The sequence below is a fragment of the Ipomoea nil genome, unplaced genomic scaffold (genome assembly GCF_001879475.1).
Source record: "Ipomoea nil cultivar Tokyo-kokei standard unplaced genomic scaffold, Asagao_1.1 scaffold2159, whole genome shotgun sequence".
Classification (NCBI taxonomy): Eukaryota; Viridiplantae; Streptophyta; class Magnoliopsida; order Solanales; family Convolvulaceae; genus Ipomoea; species Ipomoea nil.
The window spans coordinates 928,147-942,625 of record NW_017618587.1 but is presented as its reverse complement, the minus strand read 5'-3'; the positions used below and the strand labels follow the sequence as shown (position 1 = coordinate 942,625).

Below are 14,479 nucleotides of genomic sequence, written 5' to 3'. Positions count from 1 at the left end.
ATTGAATTAGTTGTTGTCTATAAAATACGTCTTTGTGTAAGACCATTTCACGTCAGATATGTAATACTTTTTAATTAAAATGTAATTTTTTTATATAAATATATAAAAATATGAAAATTTAGTTAAAAAATATGATACGTCTTAAGCAGTGTTGCAAAAATCGGTATAGGCATTGAACGCTTTTAGATCGAAGCGATTTCAGTTTTAGGCGATTTTTTGTGGACGCTAGACCAAGACGATTCCAGTCCAAGGCGATTTTTAGTCGGCTTACTAAACACCTTAAACTTCAACTAGGCCGAGTTGAGCGCCTAACTTTATCGGTGAAAAGATATAACCCTTTATAGCTTTTGGATCTGATAAATATACAAATTCAATTTAGTTACTATTTTGATGCGATCTCAAGCAAATGCAAATGGTTTGATCATCTGTCAGGTCTTCTTGGATAAGAGTCAAGCTATGCGAGACATGATCCGAGTCGAATATAATGATACAAATATCGAATGGGGTTTCCAAAATTGTTACCCTCGAAATAATTTTGGTTACCTTATTGTCAACGAATAAAGAGGCTCAGGACACTGCGACGTCACCCTTCTGGAATCTGGTCCTTTCGGTTTCCTGATCACAGGTTCTTTACTTCTTTCTTCTATCTCAGAAGCCTTCATCTCTACCTTTCGTGGTTTCATTTTCCGTCTGCATAGCGTTAGTAGTGTATATTGTAGGGATGCACACCATGTGTTCACCGAATTGACTCAAAGAGCTTGAGAATGAGCTTCACATGATACTTTGTACCCTCGAAAAGAAAAGCTAAAATTGTTTTATCATGGGAGACAACGGGTTATGGTAGAAAGCTATTCATTCGTTGTCTTAATTTAGATTGGAGTGTTGTATTAAAATGGGGACTGGATGGTATCTGAAGAGCTTCAAAGATGGAAGCTTTAGCATTTATGCTAAACTGTACAATCTGCACATTGGGAGAAGATTTTCTCTATGGTCAATGAAGAAAGACCCAGAGCTTGAATCTGCATTATCTCGAAACCGTCGATGGATAGTGAATAACCAGATAAAGAACATAATTCTGAGATGTCCTAACCAGGTTGCTTCAGTTAAGTTCCTGCAGAAGAAGTTCAAGACTCTGGATCTTCAAGGAAAGGCCATGAATTGGCTCAAGAAGTATCCCTGCTGCTTTGAAGTGTTTCTGGAGAACAACGAATACTATTGCCAGATGACCAAGAGAATGATGTTTTTGGTTGATGAGGAAGAATCTGTGAAGGATATGCAGGAACCAGTGTTTGCTGAGAGACTAGCTAAGTTGTTAATGATGAGCCGTGACCAGAGACTGAATGTCACTAAGCTCAATGAATTGAGGAGGAACTTTGGGTTTCCTGATGATTATTTACTCAGAATTGTGCCCAAGTATGATCAAGTTTTTCGAGTTGTTAATCACACAGGGAGGCGGAGTTCAATGGAGATTGAACTCACGTCGTGGAACCCTGACTTAGCTGTCTCTTGTGTTGAAAGAGTAGCGGAGAAGGAGGGTCACGAGCCACGCTTTTCATGCTCGTTGCCAGCAAGTTGGGTGAAATCGCGGGAAAGGTTTCAAGAATTTAACTCCACACCTTACATTTCACCTTACTTGGACCCTAAAGGTTTAGTGGAAGGATCAATGGAGATGGATAAGAGAACAGTGGGGCTAGTGCATGAATTACTGTCATTAACCTTGTGGAAGAAAGCATCAATTGTGAAGTTAGGCCATTTCAGAAGAGAGTTCTGTTTGCCTGAGAAACTAAACATCCTGTTGCTCAAGCATCCTGCCATATTCTATGTTTCAAACAGGTACCAGATATACACTGTTCTCCTCAGAGAAGCGTACGATGGATCTGAGCTCATCGACAAGGATCCTCTTGTCGTTGTAAAGGAGAAATTCGGAGAACTAATGCAAGAGGGCCTGCATGAGTACAACCGGCGACACCACTTGCTAAATTTAGAGAAAAAGAGGAAGAGGGGCATTGTAGCAGTAGAACCACAGAAAAGAGGAAACCAAAATGGTGAAGTTTCAGAGAAGGATGATGATCAAGTTGGTGGAGGAGATCTTGGTGGCATATTTGACCCAGAAGAAAGGAAACGATTCTATAGAGTTCTCTTTGATGACAGTTCCCCATAAGCTTTAGTGCAGAAGATCCTATGCTCAATGCAGTTCCCCATTACCAGGTACTTTTGTAACCCATGAAAAATAATAATCTATTATGGATATCAAGTTTATCAACTACTTCTGTTTCAAGTTTTCATGATCATTACACAACCAAACAACACAACAATCCAATGCTGACATAGTACATATAATATACTACATAGATAGCAAACATACTCTAAATGACCATATAATGTCACAATGTGTGTTTTTTTTCTTCCTTGTATCTATAGTTCAAAACTGCAAGCCAAGCCAATCCAAGCCAAGCCACACTAAGAAACCTTCACAAATACACTCATCCTGAAAATGGCGCAAGATAATTGCGTTAGCCTCTATTGCCGGCAGGATATTCATTACACATTAGTTCCGAGATTGTGAAAGTTTAAGAGAAGGCAAAGTAACAACTAGTTATAAATGCAATGTGAAGAACAAAGAACAAAATGATTGTGAGATTTTATGTCAATTGAGGTTAATTTGACGAAATTGAAGATTTCTAAACTGATGGCATGAATAAGTTAGATGCACCAAGATCTCACCAAGCTTAGAACTTTAGAAGCACTTCCTGTGAACAATTGCGGGACCGGACTCATCATACTCAGCTTTCGAAATCCACATCTGCAGAAATGACCCATAGGACACAAGAACATTAGAAATAACCTCAGTGAACATAAACAGCATATTTATGAAGTCCTCCGTTTCAGGTTCTTCTTTTCAAATGCCTTTTTGTGTGTGTGTTTGTGGGGGGTGAATTGAAGCATGTGCTCCATCTCAACTAAAAGCCTAAGCTGATAGTTGGTGGTTATATGATCGTCTGGCTCTGATACCAAATTGAAGCATGTGCTCCATCTCAACTAAAAACCTAAGTCGATAGTTGGATTGCACATTAATGGTTATATGCTCAACAGGGGGGCGGGGTTAAGGGAAAAATTACCTGTTGGAAAGTACTTAGTGATGCCAGAATTGAGCCTCCAATCCAGACACTGTACTTCCTCTCGGGTGGTGCAACGACCTTGATCTTCATACTGCTGGGAGCGAGTGCTGTAATTTCCTTGCTCATGCGATCGGCAATACCCGGGAACATAGTTGAACCGCCACTAAGCACGACGTTTCCATACAAATCTTTCCTGATATCCACGTCACATTTCATGATGGAGTTGTAGGTTGTTTCGTGAATTCCAGCAGCTTCCATTCCAATAAACGATGGCTGGAAAAGAACTTCAGGACAACGAAATCTCTCGGCACCTATAGTTATTACTTGTCCATCCGGCAGCTCATAGCTCTTCTCAACAGTCGAGCTGTTCTTTGCTGTATCCAGTTCTTGTTCAAAATCCAATGCAACGTAAGCAAGCTTCTCCTTCACATCGCGCACAATTTCTCGTTCAGCCGTCGTGGTAAATGTGTAACCTCTCTCGGTGAGAATCTTCATGAGATAATCCGTGAGGTCACGCCCAGCAAGATCCAAACGTAAAATAGCATGGGGAAGTGCATATCCCTCGTAAATGGGGACCGTGTGGCTCACACCATCACCCGAGTCCAGCACAATACCTTTTCAAGAAAAAATAAGCAAAAGCAACAACCCAAAATCTGTCACTTAGTTTACAAGAGGTGCTTACCAGTTGTTCGACCACTAGCATACAAGGAGAGAACGGCCTGAATGGCAACATACATAGCGGGCACGTTGAAGGTCTCGAACATGATCTGAGTCATTTTCTCTCGATTTGCCTTGGGGTTAAGGGGTGCCTCGGTGAGAAGAACAGGATGCTCATCTGGAGCAACGCGGAGCTCATTGTAAAAGGTATGATGCCAAATTTTCTCCATATCATCCCAGTTGCTCACTATTCCATGCTCAATGGGGTACTTCAATGTAAGAATTCCTCTCTTAGACTGAGCTTCATCTCCAACATAAGCATCCTTTTGTCCCATACCAACCATCACACCTTGGTGTCTTGGACGACCAACTATACTCGGGAAGACTGCCCTAGGAGCATCATCACCAGCAAAACCAGCCTGTACGAGAAAAACCCGCAGTCACTACCCGAAGGTGTGCACTAAGTAAACCTCGTCTTATGATTCTAACCGGCAAAAGACCACAAGGAGGTAAACCAATCTAGGTTACCCATAACTGACCAGCTTAAACCAAGAAGGTCAATAAGCCGCTCCCCGAAACAGGGAGTTGAACTTGGAACCATGTGGTTACCAAGCCAAGCCAACAATCTGATCAACTTGGTTGGGGTTGCCTGATATCATTCATGTCTAACCTTAACCATTCCGGTTCCATTGTCAACAACAAGTGGTTGAACTTCCTCCCCCTCTGCCATCTTATCTTACCCTGCACAAGATTGGGAAGACAGATATATATGTGAAAAAAACCTTAATGAGGAGTATGGCTACTCAAGTACACCTATGACATAATGAAATGAATGACAAAACATGGGCAAAAACAACCTTTCTCACCTAGAAACTAACCCCAGCCAACATGCATAAAATTAATTACCTCTGATTACTTAAAGCTGCAACTTTGCAGGATAGGATAAATTGCTCTAAAACTGCTTTGACATATACCCATCACACCCAAAAAAACTATATATAAAATAAAATAAAAAAAAAAAACTGATTTGACATAGTCAACAATCAAGATACATAATTACAGGCATACAAAATAGTGATTAAAGCTTGAAACAACATCAGATGGATCAAAAGCATTACAGAAACACCCAGAAAAGGTTTCTTGTTGGGGAGGCTAACTTAGTTGCTAAGGACTCTTCTTGTCAAACTGGAACATATTTTAAAACAATAACCAAAGAATAAGCAAAAAATAAAGAAAATAAGAGCACAGAGCCATCAAAAGTAGCAAAATGATCAAAACCAAAACTAAGAATTCAATCAAAACAGTTTAATCAGATTAATTGTATGATAAAGTTAAGTATAATTGAAGCTTGCCTGATCAGAGCAAGGACCTTTTCCTGCTGCTTTACTTTCTAGTATAGAGAGAGAGAGGAGAGAGAGAGAGAGAGAGAGAGTTGGCAATCAGAAAGTACTAGATATAGCAGTGGGGAGAGTATCTGAGGGAGAGAGAATAGAGAATCCTAGATCCTATTCTTGGATGCACTGCGAAATGAAATGCAAATGAAACTGAAATGCTGTGATCATTTTTTTTAGTGTTAAGCCTATTACAGTCATGGTCGCAGTAGGCGCTAGGCGCTAGTCGAGCGGTAGAGCAGCGCCTAACGCCTAGACAATTTAGGCAGTGCCAAGGCGACCTAGGCGGGCGCCTATGCGACTAATTAAAAAAAAAACACAATGTACATATGTAAGTGTATATATGTCATATTATATATACATATATAAAATGAAAAAAATTAACAAGACCGAGTCGACCAGGTTAACTCAGGCACTCAGTTAACTTGACCGAAATGGATGAGTTAACTCGAATTGGCCAAGTTAGGCCGAAATCGCCACGGTTAAGAGGCACTTAACGCCTAGGCGGACGCCTAAACTAATTTTTGCAACCGTAATTACAGTATAGTATTTATTCATAGTTATTTTCTTTCAATATTGTCATTATTAGGGTTCAAACACATGATATTTAGGAGAGTAACTCTAATCTATTAGACCACAAAGTTATAGACAAATTTTATAATCATTAATTATGAGTGAGGAATAAGTCATAAGTGATTGGCCACTTCATTTTCCATTTTTTTAATACTTAATTAGTGGAATGCCAATCACTGAAAATGACTTCTTTGATTAGAATACGAAACCTTTCTTTTTCTAAAAAAATAAAAGTTTCTTGTAAAGTTTAAATACATTCATTTTGCGACCTTTATTCATTTTACACCTCACCATATGCAAATTTTTAATTAATAAAAAATGGGATTTGATTCCAAGGGGGATCACTTATCTTCTGGCTTGGCTTACTCCACAAAAAATAATATTACCATTGAGAAAAAAAATATTTTTATTTTTTTTTTAAACATTCATAATTTTTTACAAGGTAATAAAGACACTATATAGTATTCCTTAGTTGGTAATATTTGTATTCTTCGCCGGACTATTTTAAACCACAAGACCCCGTCTTAGAGATACTACGGAGGTAAATTACGAGTTACACAATCGGTCCATTTATGTTTTCAGTGGGATTCAAATTCTTACTTTGTCACCTTCAATCGTGACGTCAAGTCAAACGACAAATCACTACGCTAAGTCCAGAAATATATAGGACCAAATAAAAAGATGCATATATTTAGGATAGTTATGCTGTGGGCTCGTGCCCAGTGTGCTTCATGGGCACGGATAACGGTGCCGTCAGGCACCGTTATTTTTTTTTATTTTTTTTTATTTTTTTAAAAAAAAATTAATTTCAGACCGCTTCGTTATAGGAGCATATATTCACAGCTTTGTGTTCATAATTTCATAACTGTACATTCATAATTCCATAACTGTACATTTATAATTCTATAACTGTACATTCATAATTCCGTAACTGTACATTCATAATTCAATAACTGTAAATTCATAATTTTCGAAGCTCTATGTTCATAATTGTAAGTTCATAATGTCAGAGTTCTATGTTCATAATTTCATAACTGTACATTCATAATTCCATAACTGTACATTCATAATTCCATACCGAACATTCATAATTTTCGAAGCTCTATGTTCATAATTGTAAGTTCATAATTCCATAACTATACATTCATAATTCTATAACTGTACATTCATAATGTCATAACTATATATTCATAATTTCATAACGAATATGCCGTTAACGGCGTTTCGAACAAATTTTTTTTTTATAGTTAAAACAGCGTCGTTTTCACGGAAAACGACGCCGTTTTAGCGCCGTGCGCACCTTGCATAGCATAATTTGCCATATATTTATGGGTGGGCCGTAGTCCTCCAAAGCCCGCAAACGGATTGGGCTTAAGTAAGAATCATTTAAAGCCCATTTTCCCTCATATGTCTGCAAGTACTCGCCTCCGGTCTCGCACGGCTCATCCCGGCAGCCACCGCCTGCAAAACCTCAAGCCGCCGTGTCGCGAACGCAGCTTAACACCAGCTCCGTTTCGTCCATATAATCTTACATTCAAGTTCCTCATTATCTCTGATCCAGCACCTGTTTTGGCCTTTTTCTGTGGGTGAAGATCAAGTAAGAAAAAACCTCATTTCCTTATTTTTTTGAATTTGTACTTGTGACTATTCGGTATTGCATACAGAAACGTGAAATATTTCCTTTATAGCCATTCTATAGGATGAGAGTTTGACATTATTTGATGAAATTGATAGCATATGACTGTAATTTCCTCTTATTATTTATTGAATAGCATATGATTTTTCCTCCTCTATTCTTTATTGCAATGAGATTTTTGTGCAATTGTGAATGTGGGAGCAGGATTTGGTAATGTGATAATCTTGGGGCTTATGAAGAGAAGATTTAACACAAGCAAAAATGCTACTTACAAGAATGAACAGATTTTGTGGAGTTCTCCTGGTTCCTGGAACGCTAAATACTGGGTTTAGATCAAGTTGTTGGCTTCATTCTTGTTCTGGAACAGAAAGTGAAATTGAAAACATTGTCAGAGTGATTAATGATCATTCTTTTCCTGATCAGCCACTGCAGCCTACACTTGAGAGATATATTCCTTCCACTGTCTTGTCTCCATCTTTTGTGGAGAATGTCCTGGGTCGCTTATTTGCAGCACATGCTAATGGCCTTAAAGCTTATGAATTTTTCAAGTTCTGCCTCCTCCAGTCTGGATATAACCCTACTGCAGACGCGTTTGAGAAGACGGTTCACATATTGACTAGAATGCGCTACTTTGATAAAGCTTGGGAGTTGATGAAGGAAATCCAGCAGACACATCCGTCGCTGCTTACTATTAAGTCGATGAATATCGTGTTGTCAAGAATAGCGAAATTCCAGTCCTATGAAGATACTCTTGAAGCATTTGAGAAGATGGAGAGACATGTGTTTGTTGGGAAAAAGTTTGGCATTGAGGAGTTCAACACACTTATTCGTGCATTTTGCACTCAGAGGCAGATGAAAGAAGCTCGTTCAGTCTTCATTAAGCTTCATTCTCAGTTTTCTCCAAACACTAAGACGATGAATATTTTGCTGTTAGGGTTCAAGGAATCGGGGAATGTAACAGCAGTGGAGTTGTTTTACCATGAGATGGTTCGAAGAGGCTTCAGGCCTAACCATGTAACTTATAACATTAGAATTGACGCTTACTGTAAGAAAGGCTGTCTAGGGGACGCCTTGAGGCTCTTCAGAGAGATGGAAAGTGTTAATTGCTCGCCAACGTTGGAAACAATTACAACCTTGATTTATGGAGCAGGGATTGCTCGGAATATAAGTAAAGCGAAAGAGCTGTTCAATGAAATTTCCAAGCGAGGTTTACAACCAGATGTTGGGGCTTATAATGCTCTCTTGAGTTCTCTTATCAGATCTAGGAATGTCAAAGCTGCAGCAGCCTTAATGGATGAGATGGAAGAAAACAATATTGGGCATGACCACTTTACTTATCACTCTATGTTCTGGGCATTAATTAGATCAAAAGAGATTCATGCTGTATCTCAACTATACAAGAAGATGACTGAACGAAATTTCTTGCCAAAGACACGGAGTGTGGTAATGTTAATGAAGTTTTTTTGTGAGAATCGTAGGCTTGATCTGGGCCTAAGTTTGTGGAACTACTTGGTCCATAAAGGGCAGTGTCCACATAATCATGCACTGGACCTTTTGGTTACAGCATTATGCTCCCATGGAAGAGTTGACGAGGCCCTAGAGTGCTCTAAGCAAATGATAGAGAGAGATAGACTTCCGAGCCAACTAGTGCTCCAGATGTTGAAGAGGATTTTGTTAGAGTTAGGTGAATCAGAGAAACTGCAGAAGTTGGAGCAAATGATAAAGAAACTACAAATGCTGTTGCCTCCTTCAAATGTGCGCCGCGTGAGTTCTGTTGATTGATGCTAGGAAACTGATCTGAGGCAGAATATAAGGTGTGTGTATTTGCATCTTCAATGCATTTTCCTGTTTTTAATCAATATAATCAATTGTATGTAACACTCAAGTCTGTGGCTTTCTGTATTTGATTCAATTTTCAACTTTTCTCAGCAAGTTGATTGTTATTATTGAAAGATATTCTTAACAGAACCTCTACCCTTCAGATTGGTACAAGCTGCTATTAGTAATAGACACAACTAATTGATTAGAGCAACTCTATGCAACCATAATCTATATGACTTATATATGAAGCTATATATGATACATTAATTGTGTAGCTATAGTCTTCAGATTGTAATCAAGCCCTCTGATTGAAATCCAGGAAGCCAGGCTGGGGATGCCCACCGACATTTGGCATGCTCGTGGTGGGACGAGGCATGTGAAGCTGCTGCGCTTCGTGGTTGCCAAAGTGAACAAAGGCCTGTGATTGCGGATGAAGTTGAGGGCCCAGTCCCCTGTTCATGCTGTTCCCATTGGCAGATTGAGCCTGCCCAGCTGCTATCTTAAGCCGCTGCAATTCTTCCTTCAGAGCTTCGTTTAGAGCTGATAATGATGTCCACATAGAGAACACAGACATCAAATATTGTTTCAAGTCGAGCATTACAACATAGCTATTGCATACGAGGTTGGAGATCAGAACGCATACCATCCCGAAGATGAGCTTCTTGTTCCAAAGCCTGTAACCGCAGTTTGAGTTCTTTGTTCTCAGCAGTCAGTCCAGAAGTATCTCTCTGGACCACATCATAAAGGGAAGAAAGAAAGTAATTTAGAAGCCATTGCAGATGAAGAATCACACGAGAAACGTTTCCAGTTCAACATTTGCTGATACCCACAGTGCAGTAGCACAACAATCATGACTATTACAGTATTATAATAGGATTAACATAGTTCTATGATTTCTATCAATGATCTTCAGCTTGATTTTAAAGTTTAGCGTGATACCTGCAGGTGAGTAATCTGTGCAGAGAGAGTAGTTGCTTCAGTCTGCAGTGTCTGCACTTTCCTCTCCAGCTCACTTGTGTAGCGAATCTTTCGCTCCTTTGAACGCGCTGCAGATTGCCGGTTTGCTAGAATCCTGCATATTGCAGTTTTGGACAGGTGAAACACTTCCCAACTATTTCTAAGCTCCTGAGAAATAGGATTATATATCCCCAGACCCCAGACACATCACCAAACTATGCACCATTCATTGGTTACCACCCAACAGTTCATTCTAGTCCTAGTCCTACAATAAAGATCAAGTGTAAATGTACTATGTAAGAATGAAAGATACATGATTTGACTAGGTACCTACCCAATACTAAAAGATCCCAACCCCACCACCCTAGAGGCCCCACATGCTCCTTACCTCGAGGTCAATGACTCAGTGAGAAACAGAAAAAGGTAAATCATGAGATATGTCTCCGAGTGTGGTGGCCATAGCAAAACTAATTCTACACCTCTAGGTAGGAATCGAACCCGAGACTTGACAGATGTATGCCTATAGGTTTGGTTTCCACAACCGGGTCAATTCTATGCATATAGGTTTGGTGTCCACAATTGGGCTAATTCTATACCTCTCGGTTGGAATCGAACCCGGGACTGAGGAAATAATAGGGATATATGTCTAGGTTTGGTGCCCTCAACTAGCCCAATTCTATGAATATAGGTTTGGTGTTCATAACCCGGTTAATTCTACTACATGTACTTTCAAATTCTACTTTCTCACTTTTATTTCATGATGTGTCAAACAATAATAGGATATTTTCATCATGTGAGTCCAGAAAAAGTATCTACATCAACGATTTGTAAGAGGGAATAAAATTTGAGAATAAGAAATGAGAGTTCATGTAAAATTTTCGGTAGGAATCGAACCATAACCCCATAACCCTAAAGTCCTAGACGAAGATGGGATACCTTCCCTAGAAGGTAGGGAGTATAAAAATCCACAACAAGACCAGTCAAAAGATTCTCTGGACAGCTATGAAGATAGCAACCATTGACCTCACACTAGAAATTAAGGATGATTATACATACAACCAAACCAACCGGATAACACCTAAAATTCTCAGCAATGGTGAGGAATTAAAAGAGAACAATGTTTTTTTTTTTTTAGTACTACTCTTTTAGAGTGTATCTATTCATAACTACTTTATCAATCTAGTAAAGATGGAATTATGACTTCCCAAATGGAAGGGCTAGTGCTACTTAGACTACAAGGTCATTGAGAGAGAACAAAAATGTTGATATTAAAAAAAATGGGAATTTAAAATCATTCAAAATAAATTCAGAAAAATATATACGGAGTATATTTTTAATTTACTGATGATTAAAAGTAGCTGAAATAAATAAATAATTGAAAAAGAGTGAAAAAGTCAAAAAACCTTTTAGCTCTCTTAGGGTCAATCAAGGCAAGCTCTGCAAGTCTGTCAGCTTCCATAGCTTTCTTCTCCGAGATGGAATCGACCTCGAACGACGCCGTAGCGAAAGACCCATCCATCGAGCTACTGTGCCTGTGGCGTGGGCCCGGACCCATCGCCATCTTCTCCGACGAGAGTGGGTTGGTTGCTCCGCCGCCGACAGCGGACGAAGGGCCCAGCTCCAGACCATCGAAGAAGTCGGAGTCAACGGAAAGGCTGCGGAAATGGGTCGCCGGCTTATGGTCAAAGAACGGCCCGGCCGATCGCGGCGGCCCGGTGGAGGACGAGTCGGCCGAGTTTGCCGGCTGCATGGCGGTGTCGGCGAGGGCGTCGTGGTTGAAGTCTCCAACGACGTCGTCGAGCATGATGTCATCGTCCAAGTCCGGGAACCGGAAGAAGGTCTCGGACTGGGTCCGGCGGTGGCGGGACCCGCGGGTTGGGGTGTCGGGCATCTGGTCGAGGTCCGTCCGGCCAACTAAGTACTGCGCCGGCGTGAACTTTCCGGCGAACTTCGGGTCCATCATCTGAAAGCAGAATCTTTGAAGTGAAAATTTTGGGGGTTGAAAAAATGGGGAAAGGGAACATAAGGGAAGGTGTAAAGTGGGACCCATAGTTACGCGGTCTAATACACTGCCAAGCCGTGCCACGCATGGTGTATTTTTTGGCGGGCGATTATTATTAAAAATATATAATGAATTTATAAATACAAAAAAGGCAATAGATGTGCAAAATGATATTTACTAAAGTTATGTCCTTATGAGATGATTTATAATGATTAAAAAATAACAAAATTTTGATTTATAACTAAAAATATAAATTGAGAATTTGGAGAATATAGGGTTTCCTTAATTATTAATAAATGTAACATTAGATTTTTAATATTTACAAATTAGTACATAATTGACAAGATTATATAAGTTTACAATTAATGAAATATAGGATATTGATTCGGTCACTACCGAGAGAGAAATGGAGGAACAACCCAAGTCCTTGGTCCATTTTCAAGGAGATCAATAAACTGATACGTGTATCTAATAAGGGTTAGATTAGCATTTAGTGTTTTTTCACAGTTATATTACCAAACAACAAGGGCAAAAAATATGTAGTAGATAATTATCCTTATAATTTAAGGTTTAGGGTATGATTTTCTAAAACACACTTCTAAAATCTAAATTTGCTTGCCAAGAACCTTGTGATTTGATGGCATCATTGTGGTCCTTCCAAATAGAAGGTCACAGGTTTGAGTAGATACTACTGATAGGTTAGATTTTGTTAGTCACAACAAAATTGAAATTGTTTTATTTGTTATAGTCACCTAAACAGGTACTCTCCTCCTCAACGGCCAGTCTCCCGAACATGAGCAGTAATGAACTTTTAAATCTAGGCTCAAACTTATAAATATGCAATCCATTTGTGATATAGTATTACATTAAGCTTCAATAATTATAATTAGTATACACTTACAAAGTATAATTGAGTTGTATTTATCATAATAATAGCATTAGGAGTCAAGAAAACTACACTTTTGAAAAATAAAGGAAGAGAAAAGACATGTGCCTCAACTATAAGAACAAACTTAGGTGGAACATCAAAATCAATGGTAGGATTAAAGGTGTAAATTTAAGATAAGGATAGATTTTATTCAGAATATCATAATAGCCCATCTTACAAGTGGCCTCCCTCATCTTCTATACTAAATTAGTAATAAAGGATTCCATGGGCTTGATTGGGCCTATGTCAATTGGGCTTGTAGAAGTTAAACAAAACTGAACTTGTTTATCTAGACTTCATGGGCCGGACCAACCCAACAATGATGAATGGCCATTAGCTCATTGGCTGGTTGATTAGTAGGATTGGCACTGAGATCTGTCCACTAAAACCTAATACTGTCACATCACAATTATTACTCTAAAGAAATTCTTAATGTGATTTACTCTCATATACTCGTCATTTTTAATTACCAGTTGTCAGTTGAAAGTGGTCAATAATACCGATCATCAAAAAGATCATACAAAAATTGGATGACTACACAAATAATTTAAGAGTTAATGCCACATAAAGTCTTTCGAGTATAGTGATTTTGATACGTTTAGTCTTAAATTTTTAAATTGACTATTTGTGGTCCTTCAAATTTCAAATTTACCCATTCATGATCCAAGTTAACCACTCATGGTCCTTCAACTTTCAAAATTTAACCAGTCGCGGTCCTCTTGAAAGGACCATGGTTGGTTAAAATTTAATAGTTGAAGGACCATGGATGGTTAACTTGGACCACGAATGTTTAAATTTGAAAGTCGAAGAACCACATATGGTTGATTTGAAAGTTTAGGACTAAACGTGGCAAAATCACTATAATTGGAGGACCTCAGATGGAATTAACTCCCTATAATTTAAATATGTTTAAACTCATACAAGGAAAAATATACATGCATCACCCACGGTCGACCCTGGGCAAGAGTAGAGGCAAATTTTACTGTGGACCGCGGCCTACAATGTATTGTAGTCCAGGCAAACGACGTCGTTTTGATGCGTGAAAAGAAACAACACCCGTTTCGAGCCGTTCCGCAAAAAGTAACTTTATTATTCAGTTTCATTTTGTATACACTGCAGTTTCATTTCAACACAAGTACACAACTACAGTATCATTTTGATATAACTACAGTTTCGTTGGATAATATACACTGAAATATGTGACATTGTTATTCAGTTTCATTTTGTATACACTGCAATTTCATTTCAACACAACTACAGTTTCATTTCAATTCAATTACAGTTTCATTTGATAATATAATAAAAATAATACGTGAGGCAGTGTCAGTTTATACATTGTAGTTTCATTTTGTAATTAACACACAAAATGCATGCTCCGTTAAGCTGTAACGGCGT

At 38.8% G+C, this 14,479-nt stretch overlaps 4 protein-coding genes across 4 annotated transcripts; 2 read left to right on the top strand and 2 right to left on the bottom strand.

Moving 5' to 3' along the window:
• Positions 1-407: 407 nt before the first annotated feature.
• Positions 408-2,353, top strand: LOC109149393 (protein ROOT PRIMORDIUM DEFECTIVE 1). The gene has a single exon (XM_019297138.1). The coding sequence runs from the start codon at positions 893-895 to the stop codon at positions 2,159-2,161; it is 1,269 nt and encodes a 422-aa protein (XP_019152683.1). The 5' UTR covers positions 408-892; the 3' UTR covers positions 2,162-2,353.
• Positions 2,354-2,396: 43 nt separating this feature from the next.
• LOC109149394 (actin-104) lies at positions 2,397-5,305 on the bottom strand. Its single transcript, XM_019297139.1, has 6 exons — positions 5,129-5,305; positions 4,447-4,517; positions 3,802-4,195; positions 3,120-3,733; positions 2,725-2,803; positions 2,397-2,488 (listed from the first exon to the last, which is right to left on the bottom strand). Exons 2-5 carry the CDS (start codon positions 4,504-4,506, stop codon positions 2,738-2,740), a joined length of 1,134 nt encoding a protein of 377 aa, XP_019152684.1. The 5' UTR covers positions 4,507-4,517; positions 5,129-5,305; the 3' UTR covers positions 2,397-2,488; positions 2,725-2,737.
• A 1,787-nt stretch (positions 5,306-7,092) lies between these two features.
• LOC109149392 (pentatricopeptide repeat-containing protein At3g61360) lies at positions 7,093-9,183 on the top strand. Its single transcript, XM_019297136.1, has 2 exons — positions 7,093-7,337; positions 7,581-9,183. Exon 2 carries the CDS (start codon positions 7,638-7,640, stop codon positions 9,156-9,158), a length of 1,521 nt encoding a protein of 506 aa, XP_019152681.1. The 5' UTR covers positions 7,093-7,337; positions 7,581-7,637; the 3' UTR covers positions 9,159-9,183.
• A 140-nt stretch (positions 9,184-9,323) lies between these two features.
• Positions 9,324-12,237, bottom strand: LOC109149395 (transcription factor VIP1-like). Its single transcript, XM_019297140.1, has 4 exons — positions 11,558-12,237; positions 10,137-10,269; positions 9,841-9,925; positions 9,324-9,737 (listed from the first exon to the last, which is right to left on the bottom strand). Exons 1-4 carry the CDS (start codon positions 12,202-12,204, stop codon positions 9,493-9,495), a joined length of 1,110 nt encoding a protein of 369 aa, XP_019152685.1. The 5' UTR covers positions 12,205-12,237; the 3' UTR covers positions 9,324-9,492.
• Between the last annotated feature and the right edge of the window lie 2,242 nt (positions 12,238-14,479).

What these genes read in the sequence shown, in the direction of transcription:
- LOC109149393 (XM_019297138.1), top strand. Translation starts at nt 893, where the DNA reads ATGGGGACTGGATGGTATCTGAAGAGCTTCAAAGATGGAAGCTTTAGC.
- LOC109149394 (XM_019297139.1), bottom strand. Translation starts at nt 4,506, where the DNA reads ATGGCAGAGGGGGAGGAAGTTCAACCACTTGTTGTTGACAATGGAACC. An exon ending in ATGGAACCGGAATGGTTAAG is followed by an intron (nt 4,196 to 4,446) that starts GTTAGACATGAA and finishes TTTCTCGTACAG; the next exon opens with GCTGGTTTTGCTGGTGATGA. An exon ending in TGCTAGTGGTCGAACAACTG is followed by an intron (nt 3,734 to 3,801) that starts GTAAGCACCTCT and finishes TTTCTTGAAAAG; the next exon opens with GTATTGTGCTGGACTCGGGT.
- LOC109149392 (XM_019297136.1), top strand. Translation starts at nt 7,638, where the DNA reads ATGCTACTTACAAGAATGAACAGATTTTGTGGAGTTCTCCTGGTTCCT.
- LOC109149395 (XM_019297140.1), bottom strand. Translation starts at nt 12,204, where the DNA reads ATGGGTCCCACTTTACACCTTCCCTTATGTTCCCTTTCCCCATTTTTT. An exon ending in CACAGATTACTCACCTGCAG is followed by an intron (nt 9,926 to 10,136) that starts GTATCACGCTAA and finishes GATGTGGTCCAG; the next exon opens with AGAGATACTTCTGGACTGAC. An exon ending in AGAAGCTCATCTTCGGGATG is followed by an intron (nt 9,738 to 9,840) that starts GTATGCGTTCTG and finishes CATCATTATCAG; the next exon opens with CTCTAAACGAAGCTCTGAAG.